The 25,376-nt window shown below is 49.4% G+C and overlaps 2 protein-coding genes and 1 long non-coding RNA gene across 3 annotated transcripts in view; 1 reads left to right on the top strand and 2 right to left on the bottom strand.

Moving 5' to 3' along the window:
• The window catches only part of TM9SF4 (transmembrane 9 superfamily member 4), a 52,333-nt gene extending 40,723 nt beyond the window's left edge, over positions 1–11,610 (bottom strand). The window contains exon 1 of the mRNA XM_062204006.1: positions 11,365–11,610. Coding sequence (XP_062059990.1) covers positions 11,365–11,379 — 15 coding nt within the window. The 5' untranslated portion in view covers positions 11,380–11,610. The remainder of the gene's footprint in view (positions 1–11,364) is intronic.
• An 89-nt stretch (positions 11,611–11,699) lies between these two features.
• Positions 11,700–22,625, top strand: LOC133768981 (uncharacterized). Its single transcript, XR_009867086.1, has 3 exons — positions 11,700–11,790; positions 16,875–17,035; positions 17,484–22,625. It is a non-coding gene; the product is annotated as an uncharacterized LOC133768981 (long non-coding RNA).
• Positions 17,622–25,376, bottom strand: part of HCK (HCK proto-oncogene, Src family tyrosine kinase) — a 43,352-nt gene continuing 35,597 nt past the window's right edge. The window contains exons 11-13 of the mRNA XM_062204008.1: positions 25,042–25,195; positions 22,839–22,970; positions 17,622–17,894 (exon numbers count right to left, since the gene is read on the bottom strand). Coding sequence (XP_062059992.1) covers positions 17,692–17,894; positions 22,839–22,970; positions 25,042–25,195 — 489 coding nt within the window. The 3' untranslated portion in view covers positions 17,622–17,691. The remainder of the gene's footprint in view (positions 17,895–22,838; positions 22,971–25,041; positions 25,196–25,376) is intronic.

The following is a 25,376-nucleotide window of genomic DNA, read 5'->3' as shown; positions in this document are numbered from 1 at the left end:
TTTAAACCTACACAATGACAATAGAGAGGCAGCTGTCATATAGAGGGGAAAACACTGAGCTTGGATCCCAAGGTAAGGATGGGGGTTGCGCTGCCCTCCTTGGCTGTATGCTTTGGGCAATCAACTTTGCTGGGCCCTGTGTCCTTATTTATAAGGACAGCTTCATGTGGCAGAAGGGGGGGCTTCAGAAAACACAGACTGGAAAACAATAATCAGTAAGCCACTACCCTTCTGTGTAAATTTACCATTATTTCTTGCTAATCAAAAACTCGTGTTCCTCTAGGAAGCCTGCACCAGACCTCCCAGCCCTACTTGACACGAGATTTGAAGCCAGGGCAGAGGATTACAATCTCCTCTGATTATCAAGCCAATTAAATCTAAGAAGTTAACTTCTGTCGTACCTTCTTCTGAAACAGAATCCTCCACATTTAGCTGATACACCACCCTGGGGATCTCATGGCTCCCTGCGAGCTCAGGTTGCAGGGAAATGAAAAGCAAATCTTGAAAGACTTCAAAACACTTTTGTTTCAAAGTCTCAAACCAATGGAGCAGGTAGACTCATACACCAAAACAAGACACAGAAATAGGGCAATGCCCATCCTAGCAGGAAAACAACTCCAGAAAAGCGATAAGCCAGAGAGTTATCTCGCACCTCCTTAGCACAAGGTGATCTGGTGGGCACAGTCCCTTCCTTCCAGTTACTATTTACAGAGTCCCTTGCTTTGTGCTGAACACCTTACACAAACTGACTGTGCCATCCTCACAATGACAGCTACTTTGAAATTTCTGCCACCATTTTGCGGATGACCACTATAGTAAAACTGAGAGCCAGGGGTGTGAACAACTTGTCCATGGTCATCCAGCCAGAATGTGGAGGAACAGGTACACTTTTCTGAGGCAGGTGAGCTGCACTGTAGGATGATGAGAATGTAATGATGATACTGATAAAAATAGCAGGAAACATTTACTGAATGCTGATTATGCACCAGGAATGGTTAAGACACAGGTGGGGATGCTCTTGGTCCACATTAGGGTACCTGGGTTTGAGTCCTCATCCCATCTTCCAGCTAATGTGCACCCTGGGAGGCAGTCATGACAGCTGAAGTAACTGGGTCCCCGCCCCCTACGTGGGAAGACGGGATGGAGTTCTAGGCTCCTGGCTTCAACCTGGCCCAGCATTGGCTGTAGCAGACCAGATGGAATTCTAGGCTCCTGGCTTCAGCCTGGCCTACCATTGGCTGCTGCAGGCATTTGGGGGGTTTTTAGAAAATGAAGACAGAAAATCTCAGTAAAATAAAACATATTGTGATAAGAAAAAGAAGGCAGATGCAAAGGTCTATACACTGCATGACTCAAGCTACAGGAAATATCCAGAAAAGGCAACTCCAAAGAGACAGAAAGCAGCTCAGCAGTTGGCTGCTTGTGGGAACAGGGACCAACAGTGTATCAATCCTCTGCCTGCAAGGGAAATTGTTGGGGTAATACAAATGCTCTAAAACCTCATGCCACTGTGGGGATGGCTGCGTAAGTACACACATACCCCAAACTCACTGAACTGTATAATCACAATGGGTGACTTTACAGTATTAAATTATACCTTAACAAGTTTGAAGAAAAAAATAACTAGCTAGGGGAAGGTGCAGATGAGACGAGCTTGGCAAATATAATGGTAATTGTTGAAGCTGGGTGAGGGTAATAGGGATTATACTATTTCTGCTACTTTGTATACAATGAAAATGTTTATAAAAGTTTTTAAAGACTTTTTATATAAATAAAACATTTGTTAGAGATATTAAAACAGACTATATACCTCTGATAAATGCATTATCATTCTGTAACTTTTTTAAATGGACAAAGGCCAGCACTATGGCATAGTGGGTAAAGCCAGCGCCTGCAGTGCCGGCATCCCATATGGGCGCCGGTTCTTGTCCTGGTTGTTCCACTTCCAACCCAGTTCTCTGCTGTGGCCTGGGAAAGCAGTAGAAGATGGCCCAAGCCCTTGGGCCCTTGCACCCACGTGGGAGACCCGGAAGAAGCTGTTGGCTCCTGGCTTCGGATCGATGCAGCTCCAGCCGTTGCAGCCAATTGGGGAGTGAACCAGAGGATGGAAGACCTCTCTCTCTCTGCCTCTGGCTCTCCTTCTCTCTCTGTGTAACTCCGACTTTCAAATAAATAAATAAATAAATACATCTTTAAGACAGCAGTACAAGATGGCCCAAGTCCTTGGGCCTTGCACCCATGTGGGAGACCCAGAAGAAGCTCCTGGCTTCAGATCGGCACAGCTCTGGCCGTTGCAGCCATCTGGAGAGTGAACCAGCAGATGGAAAGCCTCTCTCTCTCTCTCTCTGTAACTCTATCAAATAATAAAATAAATCTTTAAAAGAATCTTTAAAAAATAAATAAAATAAAATGGACAAAAGCTGTATATATACAACATGCTGTTCATACTTTTTTCCATGTACATGAATCATACTTATTCAAATGAAATAATTTATATTTTAAGACAGGAAAGAAATGAGTTGCCTCTGAAAATATGTGGATGGTTTCCACTGAAGGTATACACAAAGTGGGAGAGAGAGGCAAGAGTGATGCAGAGGGATTCTGGCTCCAGTTTTGTAGGTAACCAGACAGATCAGAAATGACTTTTTTTTTTAAGATTCATTTGAAAGGCAGAGATAGAGAGAAGGGGAAGGGGAGAAAAAGAGGGGAGAGAGAGAAAGGGAGGGGGAGAGATACCTTCCATCTGCTGGTTCACTCCCAAAATGGCCACAATAGCTGGGGCTGGGTCAGGCCAAAGCCAGGATGTTCTTCTGGGTTTCCCACATGGGTAACAGAGGCCTAAGTACTTGGGCCATCTTCCACTGCCTTCCCAGGCATATTAGCAGGGAGCTGGATTGGAAACGGAACAGCCAGGACTCAAACTGGCGCCCATATGGGATGCCAGCACTGCAGATGGAGGCTCAACCTACACTACAGCACCGGCCCCAGATCAGCAATTCTTAATGTCAGAGAGACCGTCAGAACCCCTGAGAATTTCCTGACACCAGGAACAAGTTCCAGTACACAGAGTGCGACATGATTCCAGGAGGATCAAAGACCGAAAGGGCTTGGGTCCCTGATCAGATGCCTGATCCAACCTTTTGTGACTTCATTACCCCCTCAATAGCCCTGCCAGCATGACAGAGGATGTTTGTCAAAGAGTTCATTTCTGTAAGGAAGCTAGGAAGTCACAAAGTACCTGCTTGTTGGAAAATTCCTACCTATCTCTCTTTAATTTTTTTTAAAGATTTATTTTTATTTATTTGAAAGTCAGAGTTACAGAGGTAGAGCCAGAGCCAGAGCCAGAGCCAGAGAGAGAGAGAATCTTCCATCCGCTGGTTCACTCCCCCAATGACCGCAACAGCCAGAGCTGAGCTGATCCAAAGCCAGGAGAAAGGAGCTTTTTCTGGGTCTCCCATGCGGGTGCAGGGGCCCAAGGACTTGGACCATCTTCTACTGCTTTGCCAGGCCATAGCAGAGAGCTGGATTGGAAGCTGAGCAGCAGGGACTCAAAATGGAGCCCATATGAGACGCCGGTGCTGCAGGCCGCGGCTTTAACCCGCTGCGTCACATTGCCGGCCCCCTCTCTTTAATTTTTAATTGATCACTTTAGGACTCCCATATGAGGTTCCATATGAAAAGAGAGGTAAGTGTTCAGCAAACACCTTTGGCATGTTCAGAGCCATAAAAGGAGTGGGAGTCCTAAGAGATGAGTACCAGCCCATCTGACATCATTTTGTTTCCACTGGCTTCCAAGTCACAAGACTGCAAAGGCATCAAGTCAAGCAAAAGCTGATGGCAATCTAGAAGCCCGTGTGCTGTCATCTGACACTCCATCACTGGAAAAGGACAGGTGACCTGGAAAGTTATAGGGCTCAAGATAGCCAAGAATCAAGGTCTTTCCCTCCCTATGTGTTTTATTCTTGAGGGCTGCGCATTCAGAAAAGCAGCTCTGCCAAACAGCCGCCTAGTGACAGGCTGCCAGGACTAAAAAGTACCCCTTGCCCCGGAACGCTGGCCCCACCCAGTCTGAAAGGTGTGAACAATTAACTTCCTCTAAAAAAAGAGGAAGTTTCCCCTGACAACTGAAATTACTTCATTCACTCACATTTCTCTGTGACCAGGGTTAACCGTTTATTTTCGGGAGCTCTAGCACCTGCTGGCGATCCAGCCTGGCCAATCCGAATGGCCCTTTTGCTTCCTGTTCATGCCTTTGAGGCAACAGCACCTCCTTAACAGACAGCTAGATTTTTCTTTTCCTTCCTCAAAGATACCATCACCATTTTAAGACCGTCGGTAACTGTTCCCCAGACTAAGAAGGAGGGATAGAGAGAAAGAACAGAGAACCAAGGCTTTGGGGCAGAGTTTGCCAACAATTAACGGAAATCTATTACCCAACTAGTTAACGCTCCCTAAGAATTCAGCCACACAGGCACAGAATGAAGGCTACTGGCAGCTAAAGCAGCCCCGTGGAGCTAATGAACTCCAAGACGGGGAGGAAAAAGCCCAAGACCAAATCATTTGCTGCAGACTGAGAAATGCAGTATTAATTTCAGAGCTCCTGGATGCTGGAAGAGCTGTTGTGCAGAGACACAAAACACCCAGAAACTGGTATCTGAGAGTAGGAAAAACAGGCAGCGTGAGGTCCAGGTGAAACTAGCATCCACAGGCAACCGGGCTGCAGCAAGTGAAATCCTGAGGCCAGCAAGCACAGGCACGCACTCGCCCTCGCTCTTCCTCTTGCGTACTTCTAAAGAACTCTCCGCTGGGCCAAGCAACAGGCCTGGGGAGGTCACCTCAGGAACATTCCAGACTCTGGCGTAAAGTGACAGAGCACCACCTCTGTGCTGGGCACTGTGGTCTCACATCCATTTACTTAACCACGTCAGCCCTCTGAGGAAGAGTAGCATCCCCAATTTAAGAGTAAGGAAATCGACTCTCTAACAGATGATAAAAAAAGTTCCGGAGATGGATGGTGATGGTTGCACAAGAATCTGAATGCACTTAGTGCCACTGAACTGCACCTTTAACAATGGTTACAATGGTGAATTTTATTATACGTATAAAATAAGATTAGTGAGGCTTAAAGAAGTAAATAGTTTGCCCAAAGTCACTATACCAGGTCAAAGTCACAAACATAATCAGTGTCAGACTGGGATTCTAGCCCAGGTTCATAGCCCAAACCTTAAAACGGGATTTCAAAGCCTGGGAAGTCTGTCCAACTATGGCAGCTTAATGGACCTCATGTATGGGTGAACATCAACGGACCCAGGAAGAAGCCCCTGGAACAGGAGTCAGCGGCCTGATCTGTGGCCTGGCTCAAGTTACTCTGGCTTTGTTGGTCTGTTTTCCACATGCGCCATAGGTGAATTAAGGTTTGGGCTTGATTCCTAAATTGCAGTTTAAGGCATCAGGCACTGGTGAGAAACCACATTAGGAAGGCAATGAAGAAGGAAAGAAGCAATGAACAGGAGCCACTGCTGTGGCACAGTAGGTTAAGCATCTGCCTTTGGTGTCGGCATTCTATATGGGTGCCAGTTCGAGTCCCCGCTGCTCTACTTCCAATCCAACTATCTGCTATGGCCTGGGTGCTTGGCCTAAGTGCTTGGGCCCCTGCACTCTCATGGGAGACCCAGAAGAAGCTCCTGGCTTCGGACTGGTGCAGCTCCAGCCATTGTGGCTATTTGGGGAGTGAATCAGCAGATGGAATACCCCTCTCTGTGTCTGTAACTCTACCTCTCAAGTAAATAAATAAATCTTAAAAAAAAAAAAAAAAAAAAAAAGCAATGAAGAGAACTGAAATGGAACTGAGAAGTCCTGGGAACCCCCATCCAGGTCTCACTTGGGAAACACTAGTGTCAACCAAAAAGTTCAGGGGTCAAAGCAAGTTTGGACAGGCTTGGCTCCTATCATTCATCTGTGGCCAGATGGCCCTGCTCATCCGGGTCCTTCCCACCACCATGGCAATATTCAGAGACCAACACTCAACCTTTTCCAACATACCTGCAACCTGTTCCTTTAATGCAAAGATCAAAGAGGAACTTTTCTCCAAGTTGTAAAAGAGGAATTTAATGCAGTCTCTGCCCACTTTCTACTTGCTGAGGGGATTAAGGGCATTCCTTTAGTGGGACTCAGAGAAATACATCTAATCAAGGCCTGTGTCCATGTCTCAGCTCCAAGGACCCAGTGGCTCCTGCAGAATATGTGCCACGTGGGACCGCTCAAGGGGCCAGAGAGATAATACATCCAACCCAAGGTAACAGCTAGGAAGATCACAAGGGACTATGATGATAGAAATAATAGTTAGGGGCTGGCACTGTGGCCTAGTGGGTAAAGCCACTGCCTGTAGTGCGGGCATCCCATATGGGTGCTGGTTCGAGTCCTAGCTGCTCCACTTCTGATCCAGATCTCTGCTATTGCCTGGGAGAGCAGTGGAAGACGACCTAAATTCTTGAGCCTGTACCTGCGACCCGGAGGAAGCTCCAGGTGCTTGGCTTTGGATTGGCCCAGCAATTGCAGCCATTTGGGGAGTGAACCAGCAGATGGAAGACCTCTCTCTGCCTCTCTGTAACTCTGCCTTTCAGATAAATAAATAAATAAAAATAAATCCTTTAAAAAATAGAATATGATTTGATAGGCAAAAAATATGATCTGATATTAGCAAAAGTATTTTTTAAAAAAGATTTATTTTATTTATTTGAAATACAGAGTTACAGAGAGAGGTAGAGACAGAGAGAGGTCTTCCATCCACTGGTTCACTCCCCAGGTGGCCGCAACAGCCAGAGCTGCGCCGATCCGAAGCCAGGAGTCAGGAGCTTCTTCTGGGTCTCCCATGTGGGTGCAGGGGCCTAAGGACTTGAGCCATCTTCTACTGCTATTCCAGGCCATAGCAGAGAGCTGGATCGGAAGATGCGCAATCAGGACATGAACTGGCACCTGTATGGGACACTGGTGTCTCAGGCAGTGGCTTTACCCACCACACCACAAAGCCGGTCCCAACCAGGCGGCATCTTGAATTGAGTGCATGTTGAGTGTCCCCCAATTGCCTGCTACTGGTGCTTTGTCTACTGACCCCTCCTGCTCACAGCTTCCTCATGCGCCTTCCCCCATCACCATAAGCACTCACCCCTATGTGTTGATGGCTGTCCCTGTTCATAAAATACACAAGAACTTCATTATGGGATTAGAACTGGTGCCCATATGGAATGCTGGTGCTTCAGGCGAGGGCTTTAACCTGCTGTGCCACAGCACAGGTCCTAGCAAAAGGATTCTAAATCACAGAGTTTTCAGCTTGGAATTTAGAGTTCATCAAGTCCAAATTTTATTCACAGATGACACATGTGGAAAATACACCGACAAAGCCAAAGTAATGGGAGCTAGCCTAGAGTGAATCAGGCCAGTGCTGGGGCCAAGCCCAAGCTGTTGACTCCTGCTCCAAGTGCTCCTCTGAATAAAGGATGCTCAACACGCACCAGGACCAGAGAAGCTAGAAACTTCCTAAGTCTAAGACAAGTGGCAGAGTCCTGCCTTCTGTTATAGGACCATACCATACAACTATCCTAAAGCTGGCACCAATTTCCAACTAAAAACAGCTCCTGTGCTGCTAACTAGGGCTGGGCCCCAGCTTAGCACTGCCTCCATCACCTAAAGGAGACCTGATAACATTCAGTCAATCCCTCTGCTTCTGGACTGGATCAAAACCCAAGGAACCTCAAAACAGTATGGACCGATCCAGCAAGTCCCCTCCTGGGCATATACCCAAGACAAGTGAAAACATGTTCACACAAAGACAAATGTTCATATCAGCACTGTCTTGTACTTAACAGCCCCAGAGTGGAAACAATCTCAAACGTCCATCAGCTGGTACATGGATAAATAAACTGCGGTATATCCACACAATGGAATATTATTTGGCAACACAAAGGAATGAAGTACTCATACATGCAACATGAATGAATTCTGAAAACAATATGCTAAGTAAAAGAAGTGTGAGGCAGGTGTGTGGCCCAGTGGGTAACCCACTGGCTGGGGTGCCTGCACCCGTATCACTGTGACTGCATTCTTGGCCCTGCTCTGGATTTCAGCTTCTTCCCAATGCACACCTGGGAGTCAGTAGGTGATGGTCTCTGCCACTCACCTGGGAGACCTGGACTGAGTTCCCAATACCTGGCTTCAGCATGGTCCAGACCCAGCCACTGCAGGCCTTCAAGGAGGGAACTAGCAGACAGAGCTGTTTGTCTGTCTCTGACTTGCAAACAAACACTTAAAAAAAAAAAAAGCTAAACACAAAAGACCACATATTATAAAATTCCCTTTATATAAAATTACCCAAAGAGGCAAATCGACTGAGACAGAAAGTCAATCAGTGGTTGCCAGGGGCTGGGGGAGGGAGAGGTGGGGAGCTCCCCCCAGTCTTTCTTCCTGGGGTGATGGGAATGTTGCGGAGCTAGCCAGTGGCGAATGCAGCAGAATCCTGCGAATACTGAAACATAGGCTTTCACCGGATGTTTTTTAGGCTATATGGATTATGTTCACAAAAAAGGACCAGATCCAAATCAAAACAATGTGAATGAAGATACCTGTGAGAGAATTACAGAGCTTTATTCTCTAAACTGAAGTGTCCAGACTGTTAAGATGCCTGTAACGTACTCAATGACCATTCCTCAAGTGCCACCGAAACAGTTCCAAGAGCCATTCTCTATAAAAGTGCGCCATGAGCCTGCTTCTCCATTCAGAGGCCCCTCCCTGTCCCTGTCCCTGTCGTCTAACTCCAAAGCGGAAGGCAGGCAGGAAAAGCAGAGAACGTTATCTACACCAGCTGTCTACAGTGGGAGAAGCCTGGCCCTGCAGGTTCAGAAACACCCGCTGTGCCCCCAGACCTGGGAGGTGGCAGCCTAACCCTGGGGAAGAAGAGCCATTCTCCAACGAAAGAGAAGGAAGGGAGTCCATGAACATCACCTGAAACTTGTACACAAAACCCTTTCAAAACCGAAAAACAAACTAAAAACCCAGGCAATTCCCACAGCCACTGAAGCCACGAGCTCAGTTCCTCTTGAAGACTTGTCTCAGAATCCCATACACTCCAGACTGCATTTACACAACCCCACGCCCAATGCTTGTGAAACAGCCCACGCGTGCTATTTCCACACGTGGGTCTGTTCCAACCTCAGTGTCAAAGTGCCCGATACAGATGAGTTAGGCCTTCCTGTGACTCTAGTTTACCTGTTACTCATATATACCCGTACAAAACCTGCTCCTATCCCTTGTTCACTGTTACACCAAACATCAAGTTTCTCATGCACACCACCTACACTGGCCTCAGTGGGTCCCTGTGTCTATTACATGGTTTCTTGAAATCAGTTACTGTTTGCACTATGGAAGCACAGTGGGATACGCCCAGGTGGCATAACACTCACTCACTCACTGTGCTCAGACTAAACTCCACACCCCTCTGCCGGCCTCTCTGCAGACTGAGCACAAGCTGGCTCCCCTGATGCATTGTTCTGGAGGGGGTGGTTAGGACAAGCAGCCTGGCAGAGCAGTCTGCTCAGAAGGCAGCCCAGAGACTAGCCATTGCAGACTACATCCACCCCAATTACAGGCACGCTTCTAGAAACAGTTGCTCTGGCCGCTCTCCAGTTCCATCCGGTATTATCTTCTCCTACTGCCAGCCCTCCCCAGCCTCCTGTGTGTGTTCCTCAAACCCCTCCAATCTCTCCCGCGCCATCCCTCACACCTGCCACCTCCTCTGTGTGGAACCCTCTCAGGGAAGTCTCTGCTCACGGCAGCCCAAGACGACTTCTCTAAACACCCAGTCACCCCGAGCCCTGGCCCTCACCTTGCTGTCCTCACAGCACTCACTGCTCTCTGACATCCTGTTCGTGTATTCACTTGCTCACAAAAGCTCCAAAGGGGAAGGCCTTGACCCTGTAATTCACCACTATATCCGAGTTCCTGGCATGGAGTAGGCATTCAAATATTTGTTCATTAAATAAACGTGTAATGAAACATGCATTGCTAAATTATAACCTCTTTAAAACCTCTGAACCGGGCATAAAATTCCCTAGTGCAATGCTGTAAATACCTCTCTGTATTGTACTTTTTCCCTACGGCAGGAGAGGGTGTGACTTCCTGTTAAGTTCTTACCCCATCCTTGTTCCGAATGTGGCACAGAAAAAATGGGCTTCAAACGCCACTTTGGGGATTTGCCCCACACATGGTTCCGATGGAAGCTAAGACCACAGCAGCCTGACCTCTGAAGCTGTAAATGAGAAATCCTTCCTCGAACAAGAAAGCCCAGTTCCCAGTCAGTTAACAGGAGGGAAACCTGTCACCAGAAACAGCTTTGGAGCAAACCAACTCGCAAGAATTTAACCAAGAGTCTTCCTTTGCTAAAGCCAAATGTCACTTCCTGGCCTCTGACGCTCCCCTGTCATTGCCTCCCAGAATGGAATTATCTGCCGTGGAAGCGACATGCTGGAGCACCCAGGAAGTAAACCACTCTGCACTAAGCAACTGCAGTTTTAGTTCTGGTCCCTCCACAAGCGAATGAGAGCGGCAGCCCGCAGGTGCCAGAGGCGTTCGCAGGTTCACTGAACCGCTTGTGCAAGAGCAGATGCCCGGGCATCACCACCCACCTCCACAGCACCGGTACTGGCAGTGGGGCTCAGGAGCCTGCGTTTATAACATGCCTCCCCCCCAACACCCCGGGATTCGTAGGCGTAGTAAAGTTTGGGAAGCAGTGGGATGAAAGGTCCCTAGGAGAGAAACAGCTAACTGGGAAAAGACAGGAGGGGTGGGGAGGAACGAGGGATGGAAGACGGGGGTGCTACAGGTGAGGGCATTTGCTCTGGGACAGTGGCAGTCGGGACAGATGAGGCCGAAGGTGAGGCCAGGGCTCCGGCTGGGAGGCTGGTGAGAGGCGCGGATTCTTGCGCCGACAGGTCAGGATGGTGGGCAGGCGGGGAGAGCAGGGTCTGCAAGAGAGGGGGAGAAGCGAGTGTGGAGATAATGGGGAGTTCTTTGGAGGAGTCGGAGCAGGAGGGTGCCGGCGCGGGGACCAAAGTAGGAATGGGTACAGGCGGAGGCAGTAGACGAGGACTCCCTCCCAAACGGCGCCTCCCCCAAAACTCGGGGCCTTGACAAGCCTGACGGCGGGGCCCAGCCGCGGGAGGGAGATTTTCTAGGAGGCAACCCCACGGAGGGGTAACCTGAGCCAGGGGTTCCGGGCGTGGCTTGGGGCCAGGCACGGGGCGCCGGAAGGTCCCGAGGTACCCTTTGGAAAGCCCTGCTCCAGCTCCGGCTCCCGGAGTCTCCTTCACTCACCATCGCCGCCGCCATCTTGGATCCACGTGTCGCCGTGATGACGTCGGCGGAAGTGGTGCTCCCCGGGTTACGGAATTTAACTCAGTGAGGCGATCTCCAGGTTTCAGTCCACTCTGTGGTCGCGGTCAGCGGAGTGGCATAGTAAGCTTAGGCCCAGCTCGGCAGCCTGATGCGGGTAGTCAGGTGGCTGATTAGGCGAAGAAAGAAGGCTGTGTAAGTAAGGGAACCATATTAGCTCCTGGCGGAAGCTACGCCCTAGCCCCACTGCATTGTGGGCCATAGGGGCGTGTGGAAACGCGCTGGCTCTGTGGGCGCCATCTTTATTATTGGCGGGAAGACCCGTTACCAGGGTTACCTGCGACTTCGATTTGGACGGATGAGGTTTGCACCTGGGCTCCAAAAGCAGCCGCGCTCCGAGAATGATTTGTAATTACGTATTTAATTATTTACTTGACTATCTTATATACTAGCTGATGGACTTTAATTCTTATGAGGGTAGGCTTTTATTTAACCTTGCTCTGCCTCACTTTTATCTACATAATGGGAAGGGGGTTTTTGTACTTGAGTGTAGGCTTACCATGAGGAGCCCATAACATAGGGTGTACGTCTAACGACATAGGATGTATCCAGTAAGTCACTGTCACTGTATCCTTTTGTGTACTCCACGCATATGGTAGGTGCCCGATAGGACACTGTTTATCAAGCCAATGAAGGAAACTGCTTGTCGGGTAGAGGGAGACATCTTTGAATGTGGCCTTCATCCTGTGCTAGGAAGCTGGGTGTGTGAGTGGAGACAAGTCTCTCAAACTTCCTAAGCCTCAGTTTCCAGTATATATAGAAAGAGACCCAAAGAACCACAGAACTAAGATGAGAAGACTTCAGAGTTCACTTGCTGTATGTATGTTACTTTAAGCTAGATTCAGTACCAGGCTAAGCTGCCTTAGTATGTTTCAAAAGGTTGTTAAGGAAGGCTGGCGCTGTGGCCTAGCAGGTAGGGCCACCGCCTGCAGTGGTGGTATCCCATATGGGTGCCAGTTCAAGTCCCGGCTGCTCCACTTCCTATTCAGCTCTCTGCTATGGCCTAGGAAAGCAGTAGAAGATGGCCCAAGACCTTGGCCCCTCACCCATGTGGGAGATCTGGAAGAAGCTCCTGGCTCCTGGCTCCTGGCTTTGGATCTGCACAGCTCTGGCCATTGCAGCCAAATAGGAATGAACCAGTGGATGGAAGACCTCTCTATCTCTGCCTCTCCTTCTTTCTCTGTGTAACTCTGACTTTCAAATAAATAAATAAATCTTTTTTTGGAAAGGTTGTTAAGGGAACAATGATTACTACTACTAATAATCAGTGTTTGCTGTGTGCTACAACATGTAGCATTGTGCTAAAAATTTATTAAAGATGCAGAGGCAGAGAGGGAGAGAGAGAGAGAGAGAGAGAGAGAGAGCTTCCATCTCTCTGGTTCATTCCCAAGGTGGCCACAACGGCCAAAGCTAGCTGATCCAAAGCCAGGAGACAGGAGCTTCTGGGTCTCCCACAGGATGCAGGGCCATCTTCTGCTTTCCCAGGCCATAGCAAAGAGCTGTATCAGAAGTGGAGCAGCCGGGACTTGAACCAGCACTCATATGAGATGCTGGCGCCGCAGAAGGCAGCTTTACCTGCTACGGCACAGCACCGACCCCCTCATAAGAGTCTTACCTAATTCTGCCTCTTGGCTGGGGACAGTTGAGCTCTGATCTCCAACTATGGACACCCTTGTGGTGGATCTTCTGCGAAGATAGCTGCCCACAACTACTCCCGTGTTTGCATGAACATGTTGTTTTTCTGTAGAAGTAGACTGTTTCTCTTGTTGAAACTGGCTGGTCACATCACTTGCTTTGACCAGTAGAATGTGGGAAAGCTGACTTTCAGTTCTAAGTCTGGGCCTTAACCCATTAAGTCCCAGGTTTTCAATTTTGTGAATATTTCAGTGACATAATATTTATTTCGAAGTTACCATAAGTCATTTATTTATTGCCCAAATTAAATTTGTACAGTGTCCTTTATTTAGAATCTCAGGGCATGATGGGTTGAGAGATGTAGCAGCTTCTGTTTCCACTCCATTGGAGGTAATGAAGTTTGATTACCCTGCTGGAGAGCCACACCGAGAGAGGGAGGCCCAGGCACTCCTCAGGGCGTTCTGGAAACTCCAGCTGAGCACTTTCCTTGTAAGCGCAGTTGTGTGGGGACAATCTAACCCTCACTGAACTGCCGGCCGAACGTAGCCTTGTGAGTAACCTCATCAGCACCACGTGGGGAAACAACGGCCCAGGTGTTGTAGTTCGGGTGACTTGTAGTTCAGGTGACTTGTCAGTCAGTGGATCACTGACACAACCTTCAGCTCTTGTGACCACACTCCTACGCTCAAGAGCAGATTGGGTATTATTACCAAGGGCGAGAACACTTGAGAGAGCCGGAAGGTTTGCTAGATTCTCACAGGTGGTGGAACTGAGTTCCAGACTTGCCATCAGTTCTCCTGGAGCTTGGGTCCTGGAAGTTTCCCACCAGTTTTGCTGTTTATAGAGGAGCCAAGCTCCACCAATGGCAGATCATTCCTCAGTATTTTTGTTTTCCCTGTCCTCATGCTTTGTATGTTTGCCTGGTCTGCTTGGGTGATATATTCCAGTCTTCTTGTCTGACATAAGTCAGAATCCTGCAGCTAAGCAGTTTGGGTTCTAATGCATTATTCCTTAGCTCTTATACACAGTGGAATGTTATTCAACTTAAAAAATATGAAAATCCTACGATTTGCCACAACATGGCAGGATCTGGAGGGCATTATGCTAAGGGAAGTAAAGTCAGACACAGACAAACACTGCATCATCCCAGAGTGGAATGGGGGTCTCTGGGGCTGGAGGGGAGGAGAGGGTGGAAGGTGCTGGCTGAGGAGGACAAAGGTTCAATTCTGTGGGATGGGGAAGCTGTGGAGATTTAGTAAACTGTACAGCAGAATTACTGTCGTCCGCTGCACTGTATTCTCTGCTTGAAATTTTTTTTTTTTTACAGGCAGAGTGGACAGTGAGAGAGAGACAGAGAGAAAGGTCTTCCTTTTGCCGTTGGTTCACCCTCCAATGGCCGCCGCGGTAGTGCGCTGCGGCCGGCGCACCGCGCTGTTCCAATGGCAGGAGCCAGGTGCTTCTCCTGGTCTCCCATGGGGTGCAGGGCCCAAGCACTTGGGCCATCCTCCACTGCACTCCCTGGCCACAGCAGAGAGCTGGCCTGGAAGAGGGGCAACCGGGACAGGATCGGTGCCCCGACCAGGACTAGAACCCGGTGTGCCGGCGCCGCAAGGCGGAGGATTAGCCTGTTGAGCCACGGCGCCGGCCTCTCTGCTTGAAATTTACCAAGAGAGTTGGCCTTGAATTCTCTCAGCACACACACAAAATTATAATCATGTGAGGTGATGGATGTATGAATTAGCTTGATTATGGCTCCTCGGTATCTCAGGAGATTGGTTCCAGGACACCTCCTCCTCAAGCATACCAAAATCTGCAGGTGCTCCAGTCCCTAATGTAAAATGGTGTGAGATTTGCATAGGATCTATGCTCTACATCATCTCTGTTACTTACCACACTAAGTGCAATGTGAATGTCATGCCAGTAAGTCAGTCTGTATTGCTTAGGCAATGATGACAAGAAAAAAATGTGTGAGTTTAGTACTAAGGGTTTTTTTTTTCCAAATATTTTTGACCCATGGTTGGTTGAATCCACAGATGCAGACCCCATGGATATGAAAGGTGAACTGAGTATGTTTTGCAAATATTTTCTCCAAAACTGGGGCTCATCTTCTCAGCATCTTAACAGCATCTTTGCAGAACAGAGGTGTACATTTTTAATGAAGATCAATTTATTAACTTTAAAAAAAGATTTATTTATTCATTTGAAATGCAGAGAGAGAGAGAGAGAGAGAGAGATCTTCCATCTGCTGGTTCACTCTCCAAGTGGCCACATAACCAGAGTTGGTTCAGCCTGAAGCCAGGAGCCAGGAGCTCCATCCCGGTTTCCCACGTGGGTACAGGGACCAAGCACTTGGGCTATCTTCTGCTGCTTTCCCAAGTGCATAAGCAGGGAGCTGGATTGGAAGTGGAGCAGATGGGACTCAAATTGGCACTTTTATGGATGCTGGCATTGCAGGCTATGGCTCAGACCACTGTGCCACAATGCCAGCCTGAATTTATCAACTATTTCTTTCATGGATTATGCTTTTGGTGTTGTCTCTTTCTCCATGTTTTCATCTCTGTTTCCTGGGACCAGAGGGTTAAAGTAGGGTGTTAGGTAATGGGGTTTAGAGGGTCAGGAGAGTGGGAATTGGCCTTTTGACCTTGTCCATATAGTAATAGACTCCCCTGAGGTAAGGTCTCAGTTAGCTATTGCTATAATAGTTCTGTGTAATAACCATAGAACGTAACTCCATATGTTCACAAGTCAGCTGGGACTCAGCTGACCTAGGCTGGGCTCAGCTGGGTTTAGCTCTACCTACAGGTTGGGTCCCCCCCCCCCTTTTAAGATTTATTTATTTATTTGAGAGGCAAAGTTACAGACAGAGAGAGAGAGGGAGAGAGAGGTCTTCCATCTGCTGGTTCACTCTCCAGATGGTCACAATGGCTAGAGCTGAGCCAATCCGAAGCCAGGAGCAAGGAGCTTCTTCTGGGTCTCCTACGTGGGTGCAGGGCCCCAAGCACTTGGGCCATCTTCTGCTGATTCCCCAGGCCATTAACAGGGAGCTGAATGGGACGTGAAGCAGCTGGGACTCGAACTGGTGCCCATATGGGATGCCGGCACCACAGGCTGAGGCTTAACCTACTACACCATAGCACTGGCCCCTTGGTTGGGTCTTGACCTGTTCCACATATCCTCAGACGACATCAAGGTGGCAGGGGTTTGTGCTTTTCCCGTGGATCACTGAGCAGCCATCCCGTGTGCCATGAGTCACAAGGGCCAACTGCTGTCACAGGAGCCAGGCTTTGCTCTCAGGTACTCAGACACGATCCAGAGAGAAATTACCGAGTAGGCAACTAGGTGAGACCTCTGTGCTGCTCAGGGACACAGAATTAGTTCAGTGTGGGCTCTGTGATGTAGATGCCTCAGAGGCTACAGTAACACTCTTACGTAAAAGTATCCTCCTCCCCCGCTCCCCCTGGCACTGTGCACCTCTTACCCTGTTGCTTGTGGCGAAAGCTAAGCACCAGACACTGTCTGCTGAGGCAACATGTAGGACGCGCCCATCCCCTCCTTGTCTTCTCTCTCCCTTGCCCTCCACCGACAGCTTCCCATGCAGCCAAATCTCCAGTCCCCAGCATTCTTGCAATGGTGGAGACCACCTTAATAACCGTGATGGTTGCTTAGCAGTGGGAAATGCCAGGCTTCAGGCAGCCCCCAGCCCTGGGGGAAATCACCAACCAACCCTCATAGCAACATAGTCTGGGAGGAGAGTGAGAATCTTGGATCATGAGAAGTCCTTGTTTGCTCCCTGGCAGGCCCGGCAACTGGACAGCAATGGTTGGAAGAATAACGCGTCCCCCAAGATGTACTTGTCCTTACCCCGAGGACCCATGAAAATGTCATCTGCTGTGGAAAGAGGAATTTGGCCAATGTGCTCAAGGCTCTCGAGGTGGAAAGATGACTCTGGATTATCCAGGTGGGTTCAAGGTAATGGACAGGTTCCTTACAGGTGGATCAGAGATTCCATGGTGCAAGGAGAGTGTGGAGCCATGTGCAGAGGGCGGGCAGGCCGCAGGGGCTGGGAAAGGTGAGCAGAGAAGGAGGAAAAACCCTGCTGGCTGCTTCCCACTTGTGGCCCCCGGAAGCGCAAGGTGGTCTGTGTGTGTTGTTCTGTGCCGCCAACTATGTGGTAGTCTGTTACGGCCGCCTCCGCACACAAATGCAGGTAGTGACTGTGTCAGGGCAGTGAGGAACCTCTGAGCGTGGAACTCTGTGCCTCTTCATGCAGTCGCTCGCTGGGGAGTTCTTCTGACTCGTACAGCAAGAAAGCAAACAGCTACTCAGGCACTGCAAGGACAGCCACCCATATCTTTTATTTAAATATTTATTTCTTTATTTTCAACCTTTTCCCATCCCAACCATAGCTGTAACTGGACTCCACCTGCCCCTGGCAATAGAAATATCAATGTGGGGTCTCTGAGAATGGCAGACTGTGCATCACTGGAGTGAAAAGACATTGTGCAGTCCAGCCCTGCACTTGGCAGGTGAAGAACTTGGCTGGAGCGAGGAAGAGTGGGCCCGGGGCAGGTGAGTGGGCCCTGGGGGGCGGTGGCTCTGCCCCGGTGCCACCCGTCATGGCTGCTGTTGGTACTGGCTCTCTGTGGCCGTGTAGAAGTCGTCCAGCACACTCTGGATATATTCGAAGGTGGGCCGCTCCTCCGGGCGGTTCTTCCAGCAGCGCATCATGATGCTGTAGAGCTCCTCGGGGCAGTGCTCTGGTCGCGGCATCCGGTACCCGTGTTCCAGCGCCCGGATCACCTCGGGGTTGGACATCCCTGAGAAGGAGCCGGGGAGGTAGAAAGGGAAGGCTTGGGAAATGGGGCCCAGGGTAGACAGTGGTTTCCATGACGGCCGTCCCTCCCCACCTCCTCTTGCAAGCTGCGCTCCTCTGCCTGTGAAAGCCATTCATTCCATTTCCCAGCCTCCCTTGCAGCTGGGACATGGGCATGGGCCCCAGTTTTGGCTAATGGGAGCTGCTGGGAGATTTCCTCCCTGATTGGAAGAGGGACTTTGGGGAAGTTCACGCACTGCCTCCCTCCCTTCCCCTGACTCTCTGCGGCAGGAGAGCACTGGCAGTGCAGCAGTCATCTGACCACCAGAGAGAAGCTAGCCCAGGGTCCTGATCGCCGCTGGGCCCTGCCTCACCAGCCCCAGTGCCAGGCTTCCTGTGATGGGAGGATAACTCGTCTGTTGTTCCAGCGTCCTCAGGTGTTGTTTTGCTGCTGACAGCCTAATGCATCATACAAACCACTGCCTGGTTTTTACTGGTGTACACTTGAGACAAAACAGCCAGGTGACTGTACTCAGTGCCACCTTATGAGCGGTACCATTTCCTTGTTCAATATGTTTATATTAATTATCCATCAGAATAGTCATTGAATGTCTATGATCACAAATTTTATATGATTGGTCTTGAATGCCAAATTCATATTTCAGTGCTCCATTAAACATCCTTGCTTGGCTGTCTGAATCACTCAGACATACCTTGAATTTCTGCTCCCAAACCCTTACCCACCTGTTGCTCAGTTAAAGCCAAGATAATCATCCTTGGTTCTCCCTCCTTCACCTCTGCAGCAGCAAGTCATATGTTTGCTCCTTTGGAAGATAATTTCACCTCATCAACTTCATCTGTGCTGCCAGTGCAGCCACTCTGTTCTGGCCATCGCCACCTCTGTCTGGGCCATTGCTGCAGCTGCCTCACAGGCTGCCACCCTGTTCCCCTTCCCTCCCACACACTCCCCTTAAAAGCAGGGGCCAGCATTGTAGAGCAGTGGGTTAGGCCGCCACCTGCAATGCTGGCATCCCATACGGGCACCAGTTTGTATCCTGGCTGCTCCACTTTCAATCCAGCTCCCTGCTAATGTGCCTGGAAAAGCAGTGTAGTATGGCTCAAGTGCTTGGGCCCCTCACCCACGTGGGAGACCTGGAAGAAGCTCCTGGCTTCAGCCTGGCCCAGCCCTGGCCATTGTGGATGGAAGATCTCCCCCTCTTTCTCTCCCACTCCCTCTCTGTAACTCTGCCTTTCAAATAATTTTTAAAAAGATTTATTTATTTATTTGAAATCAGATTAACAGAGAGGCAGAAGCAGAGAGAGAGAGAGAGAGGGAGAGAGAGAGAGAGAGATCGATCTTTCATCTGCTGGTTCTGCTGGTTCACTCTCCAAATGGCTGCAATGGTCACGGCTGAGCCAGGCCAAAGCCAGGAGTCAGGCTCTTCTTCTGGGTCTCCCATGTGGGTGCAAGTACTTGGGCCATCTTCCGCTGCTTTTCCAGGCACATTAGCAGGGAGCTCGATCAGAATTGGTGCAGCTGGGATTTGAACCAGTGCCCATATGGGATGCTGGCTCTGCAGGCGGCAGCTTTACTTGCTACACCACAGTGCCAGCTCCTCAAATAAATTTTTAAAGATCTCTATCAAAATAAATTAAAAAGTGGAAACTGTATGATGTTACTTCCCAGCCTCAAATTCTCCAGTGGTTTCCTGCACAGTTAGACCAACACCCACTCTTCACCGTGGCCGTGGGCCCTGCTGACCATATCATCTGCATCTGCTTTCGTTCCTTGTCTCTGGTTACTTGGCTTCCTTACTGTTATGCAGTCACACCTAAAGGCCCTACAAGCCAGCAGTGCCATCTGCCCAGAATCCCTTCTCCAGATAGTCCTCAGCTCTCGGCTCAGCTATGACCTGCTCTGAGAGTTGGTCTGTCTGCTGGAGCCCACACTGCTCCCTCTCACACCCCCTGCTTTCTCTCCCTCCATCCAGCAGTGGTTGCTCAGTGTGTGTTCCTCAGGGTAGAATGTGGGCTCCTGATGATAGGTGCTCTGGATGAGCAGGGATCATGTCTCTTATGGAACCTGCGGTGCCTGGCACACGGTAGGAATTCAGTAAATATTCCTGAAGGAACCCAGTGTCTACCTCTTTTATTGCTGAACCCTACAACCACCACTGAAGGTAGACATCATTACCTGTGTATTTATAGGTGAAGACCCTGGGGCAGGAGGAGTGCAGTGAATTTATCATAATTTAATAGCTGATGGTGAGAGGATTCAAATTCAGTACTATTTATATAGAAAGTCAGGGGCTTTTTTTTTTTTTTTTTTTTGACAGGCAGAGTTAGACAGTGAAAGAGAGAGAGAGAGAAAGGTCTTCCTGCCGTTGGTTCACCCCCCAAACGGCCACTACAACTGGCGTGCTGCGCCGATCTGAAGCCAGGAGCCAGGTGCTTCCTCCTGGTCTCCCATGCGGGTGCAGGGCTCAAGCACTTGGGCCATCCTCCACTGCCTTCCTGAGCCACAGCAGAGAGCTGGACTGGAAGAGGGGCAACCGGGACAGAATCCAGTGCCCCAACTGGGACTAGAACCTGGTGTGCCGGTGCCACCAGCGGAGGATTAGCCAAGTGAGTCGCGGTGCCGGGGGCTCTTTCTATCAGTGTTATCCCAGTGTTCTTTTTTTATTTTATTTTTTAATTTTTTTAAATTTTTGACAGGAAGAGTGGATAGTGAGAGAGAGAGAGACAGAGAGAAAGGTCTTCCTTTGCCATTGGTTCACCCTCCAATGGCCACCACGGCCAGCGCGCTGCGGCCAGCACACTGTGCTGATCCGATGGCAGGAGCCAGGTGCTTATCCTGGTCTCCCATGGGGTGCAGGGCCCAAGCACTTGGGCCATCCTCCACTGCACTCCCTGGCCACAGCAGAGAGCTGGCCTGGAAGAGGGGCAACCGGGACAGAATCCGGCGCCCCGACCGGGACTAGAACCGGGTGTGCCAGTGCTGCTAGGTGGAGGATTAGCCTGTTGAACCACAGCGCCGGCCATATCCCAGTGTTCTGACTATAGATACCCAGAGACAACCCAATGGAAAAAGGAACAGAGAACAACATTATGTACTAAGTACCAGTACATCTATATGCTGGGTACATCTTTGAATATCCACATGGCCCACTCAGTGTAGGGTACTGCTCATGGACACAAGGATACATCCAGCCACTCAACAAATAATTGTTAAGTACGCACTACATGCCAAGTCAGAGGTGGGCAGTGCAGACCCACAAGTGAGGAATACAGACATGATTTCTGGCCCCCTGGAACCTGAGTCTGATGGAGAAAATAGGTAGCAAATACACAGTTGTCAAGTGGGTGAGTGCTACCAACGAAGCAGGATAGGCTGTTGGGAAGAGAACCACGGGGCAGGAGCCTGGAGCTTTAGGTTATGGGGTGGGGGATGCAGCAGGAGTTACAGCTGGAGGCAGGGGCTGGATCGCCTGGCACCATCGGGCCAGATGAGGAGTTTGGGAGTCTATCTTGCTTGTAATGGGAGATCACTCAAGAGGAGTGGAGAAGTGATGAGCCCTGATTCACAATTTAGGAAACCAGCCCACAGGAGAGAGATGGCAGACAGCACTGAGGCTGATGCCGAGGCCGTGCACAGCCCCATGAGCACCAGCAGCGGCCTGGACCTGGGTGGAGGCCGTGCAGTGGGAAGTGCGCAGACTTGGGAAACATTGTGGAGTTGAGTAGCTAGAAGCTCGTGACCACTGGGATGTGGTAAGGGGTGCGGGAGAAGAGGGGCCAGGGAAGCCTGCAGCCTGCTGGGCAGTGGCAGCGACTGTAACGGAGATGGGAGCGACAAGAGAAGGCTGGGGTGATGGTCAGGAGTGCCCTTTGGAGAGAACGATCCAACATGGGAAGTGGGAGACACAGCAGACTCATAGAATGGCAGATGTCCTAAATAGCATTCTGGTCTCAGAATCAGCCCTTGAGGCATTTGGATCTGGCTGAAGAGCCCAGGAGAGTATTTTAGGCATGGAAAGCCAAGACACTCTGGGAAAAAAAAGGAAACCTAAATGAAAGACCTCAGCGAGTGTGATCCCAGTGGAAAAAAAGGGGCCATCAAAGTAGGAGGTACCTTTCTCTGAAGGGAGGAGAGAACTTCCACTTTGACTATGACCCTGTCAGAATCAGATCGAAGTCGGCGAACCCTAAAGGTTTCCATAGCCTCGACAACTCATGACTAGAGCCTAGGGAGATTACTGACGCCATAAACAAGAGTGTTAAATTGTTAAATCAACATCAAGAGTCACTGTGTACTTACGTCCCATGTGGGATCTGTCCTTAATGGGTTGTCCAATGTGAAGTAATGCTATAGCTAGTACTGAAACAGTATTTTTACACTTTGTGTTTCTGTGTGGGTGCAAACTGATGAAATCTTTACTTAGTATATACTGAATCGATCTCCTTATATAAAGATAATTGAAAATGGAAAAAAAAAGCTTGGTATTAAATTGGAAATTACATAGAAAATTAATCAGTTTTAAAAAAATATCATGTAGAATCTCTGTCCTTAATGTGCTGTACACTGTGATTTAATGCTATAACTGGTACTCCAACAGTATTTTTCACTTTGTGTTGCTATGTGAGGGCAAACTGTTGAAATCTTTACTTTATATATACTAAACTGATTTCATGTATATAAAGAGAATTGAAAATGAATCTTGATGTGAATGGAAGGGGAGAGAGAGCGGGAAAGGGGAGGGTTGCGGGTGGGAGGGAAGTTATGGGGGGGGGAAGCCATTGTAATCCATAAGCTGTACTTTGGAAATTTATATTCATTAAATAAAAGATAAAAAAAAAAGGAGTGCCCTTTGAATGGACACACTGACAAGCTGGACCCCTCGGCAGGCAGCTTCCGGGAGCGGCCCCAGGCTGGTGCTGCCTTCCTTACCTGGGTAAGGGATCCGGCCGTAGGTGATGATCTCCATCAGCAGGATGCCGAAGGACCAGACGTCAGACTTGATGGTGAAGGAGCCAAAGTTGATGGCTTCGGGAGCCGTCCACTTGATAGGGAACTTCGCCCCTGTGTGGTTGGACAGAGCAGAGTTGGAGTGAGGGGTCAGAGAACAGGCAGGCCTGCTTCCTCACTCAGGTGAGGGAATGTGACAGGGGCCACAGCTGCCAACATCTGGCCCCTGCAGAACTGCAGCTTCCCGGACTGTGGCCTCCTAGTAGAAGCAAGGGACACCCATCCTAGGACAGATGTCTGAAGTTGGGGTGTCTGTTGCGGGGGGGAGTGGGCACAGGGGCCTGGGCTGTGGTGTGGGAGCTCATTCTGGGAACCACCCCCACCCCAACTCAGCTGATACCCAGGGAAGTCCAGCCCTGGAGAATGGGGCCTGAGAGGTCACAGAGACTGGATCAGAAGGGCTTCAGGGGCCTGGAGTCCAGGTTGGCAGTTTGTGTCTTGGCCCCTTACTCTAGCAAGGGGGGGAGGGGGCACTTGGGCTCCTGGCCACTGAGAGGAGTGGGGGTCTCTGCTTCCCTTCTCCCCTCCCCTCACGTGCTAGTTAGCCTTTGGATAGTGTTTATAGTCACTGTATTATGGCTGGCCCACAAGGTCTACAAGAATATATGTTCATTGGCATCTGCTGAGGCCTTTGTAAGGTCAGGTTTTAAAAGTATTCTTGGTGGATGTGTGTTTTTCTCTTTCCGGTCTTTCTTTTGGCTCTAGAGAGTTTTCTTTATTTCCTGCTTTTCCTCTTATGCACTGTACATTTATTCTTTCAGTGGTTTAAATCTTGAGTTTAAATTTTTTCATTGAGTCATAAACATGAAACAGAGTGTGCAAATCGTTAATGTACAACTGGATGCACCTGTGGCTACATAGTTGCCCTTGGACTGGCTGTGGGACCAAGATAGAGGACATTTTCGGCTCTGGAGAGGGCTCCCTCCTGCTCCCACTCACTCGGTGCCTCCTCGTGTAGACAACCACCATTCTCATCTCTATGGTTATAAATGAATTTTGTCTGTTTCTCCAACAGCTTTGAGATATGACTCACTGACCAAACAATTCACCCACTTACAGAGTGTACATTTCAATGAGTTTTAGAGTATTCACAAAGTTGTGAACTTCAGAATGTTTTTTGCCACATCCCATCCACCTTTTCATGAAAAGGGAGTTGTACAGCATGGGGCTTTGCATCTGGCTCTCTTTTAACATATTTTCAAGGCTCACCCACATCAGATATGGTCAGTACTTCCTTCTGTTTTATGGCTGAAAAATATTCCACTGTACCACGTTTTGTTTCTCAGTTCATCAGTTGATGGACATGTGGGTCATTTCCATTTTTAGGCTATCATGAATAATGCTGTTATAAACTTTCTTCTATATATATTTGTGTGCTTCTAAATTAAAAAATTTATTATTTGAGAGAGAGAGTGTGTGCATTGCCGTCCACTGGTTCCCTTCCCAAGTCTGGGCCAGGTCAAAGCCAGGAGCCAGATGCCCAGCCCAGATCACTCTTGTGAGTGGCAGGAGCCCAGCCACTTGAGCCACCACTGGCTGCCTCCCAAGGCATGCACTAGGGAGCAGGAAACAGGAGCAGTGAGGACCCAGACCTGCACTCCAGTGCGGGACAGGCATGTCCTGATGGGTGGCTCGACTGCTAGGCCAGATGCTTGCTTCTGTCTGTTTTTGAATTCCAAATAAATGGAACTATTCAACATCTATGCTTTTCTGTCCAGCTTCTTTCATTTGGATATCGTGTCTGTGAGAGTCACCCATTCAGTGCAGACTTGTGCTGGGCTGTGCTTTCTCGCCGCTGCGTGATATGATATTGTGTGAACAAGCCACAGCTTGCCTCCATCTTACCATTTGTGGACGTTTGGAGTCCCCCCAGTTTTTGCCTGTTGCACACAAAGTTGCTCCACCTTCATTTCAGTGGTACTTGCCTAAGTCTTACAGCAATCGACCCTTCTCTACCTGGTCTCAGATTTCCCTCTCATTCTGAAGTCTTGGGTGCCATTCAGCAGGACTCCGCCAAGCTTGGTGCTGGGACAGACCTTCCCGTTTCCCCAGTCCCTCTCGCAGGTGTCAGTTCTCTGCGCTCACAGCCCCCGTGGGTGTGCAGGCCTCCAGTGGTGTTCCTTACCTTCCCGAGCCGTGTACTCCGTGTCCTCAATGACCCGTGCCAGGCCGAAGTCAGCAATCTTACACACCAGTGATGCAGACACCAGGATGTTGGCAGCTCGGAGGTCTCGGTGGATGTAGTTCCTCTGCTCGATGTAGGCCATGCCTTCTGCAATCTGCACCCGAAACAGAGACGCCCTCCTCCTCAGACCTGGCCCAGCCCCAGCCTGGCATTTCTCTGTCTCTCACCTAGGTCAGGGGGTCCACAAGGCCTGGATCACTCTGGGGGCCTCTCAAGAGTTCAAGAACTTCCAGAAGGCACTTTGAAATGTTCTCAGGGAAAGAGCAACAGAAACC

This window comes from Lepus europaeus, chromosome 10 (genome assembly GCF_033115175.1).
Source record: "Lepus europaeus isolate LE1 chromosome 10, mLepTim1.pri, whole genome shotgun sequence".
Taxonomy (NCBI): Eukaryota; Metazoa; Chordata; class Mammalia; order Lagomorpha; family Leporidae; genus Lepus; species Lepus europaeus.
This window is presented reverse-complemented; position numbering and strand designations above follow the sequence as displayed.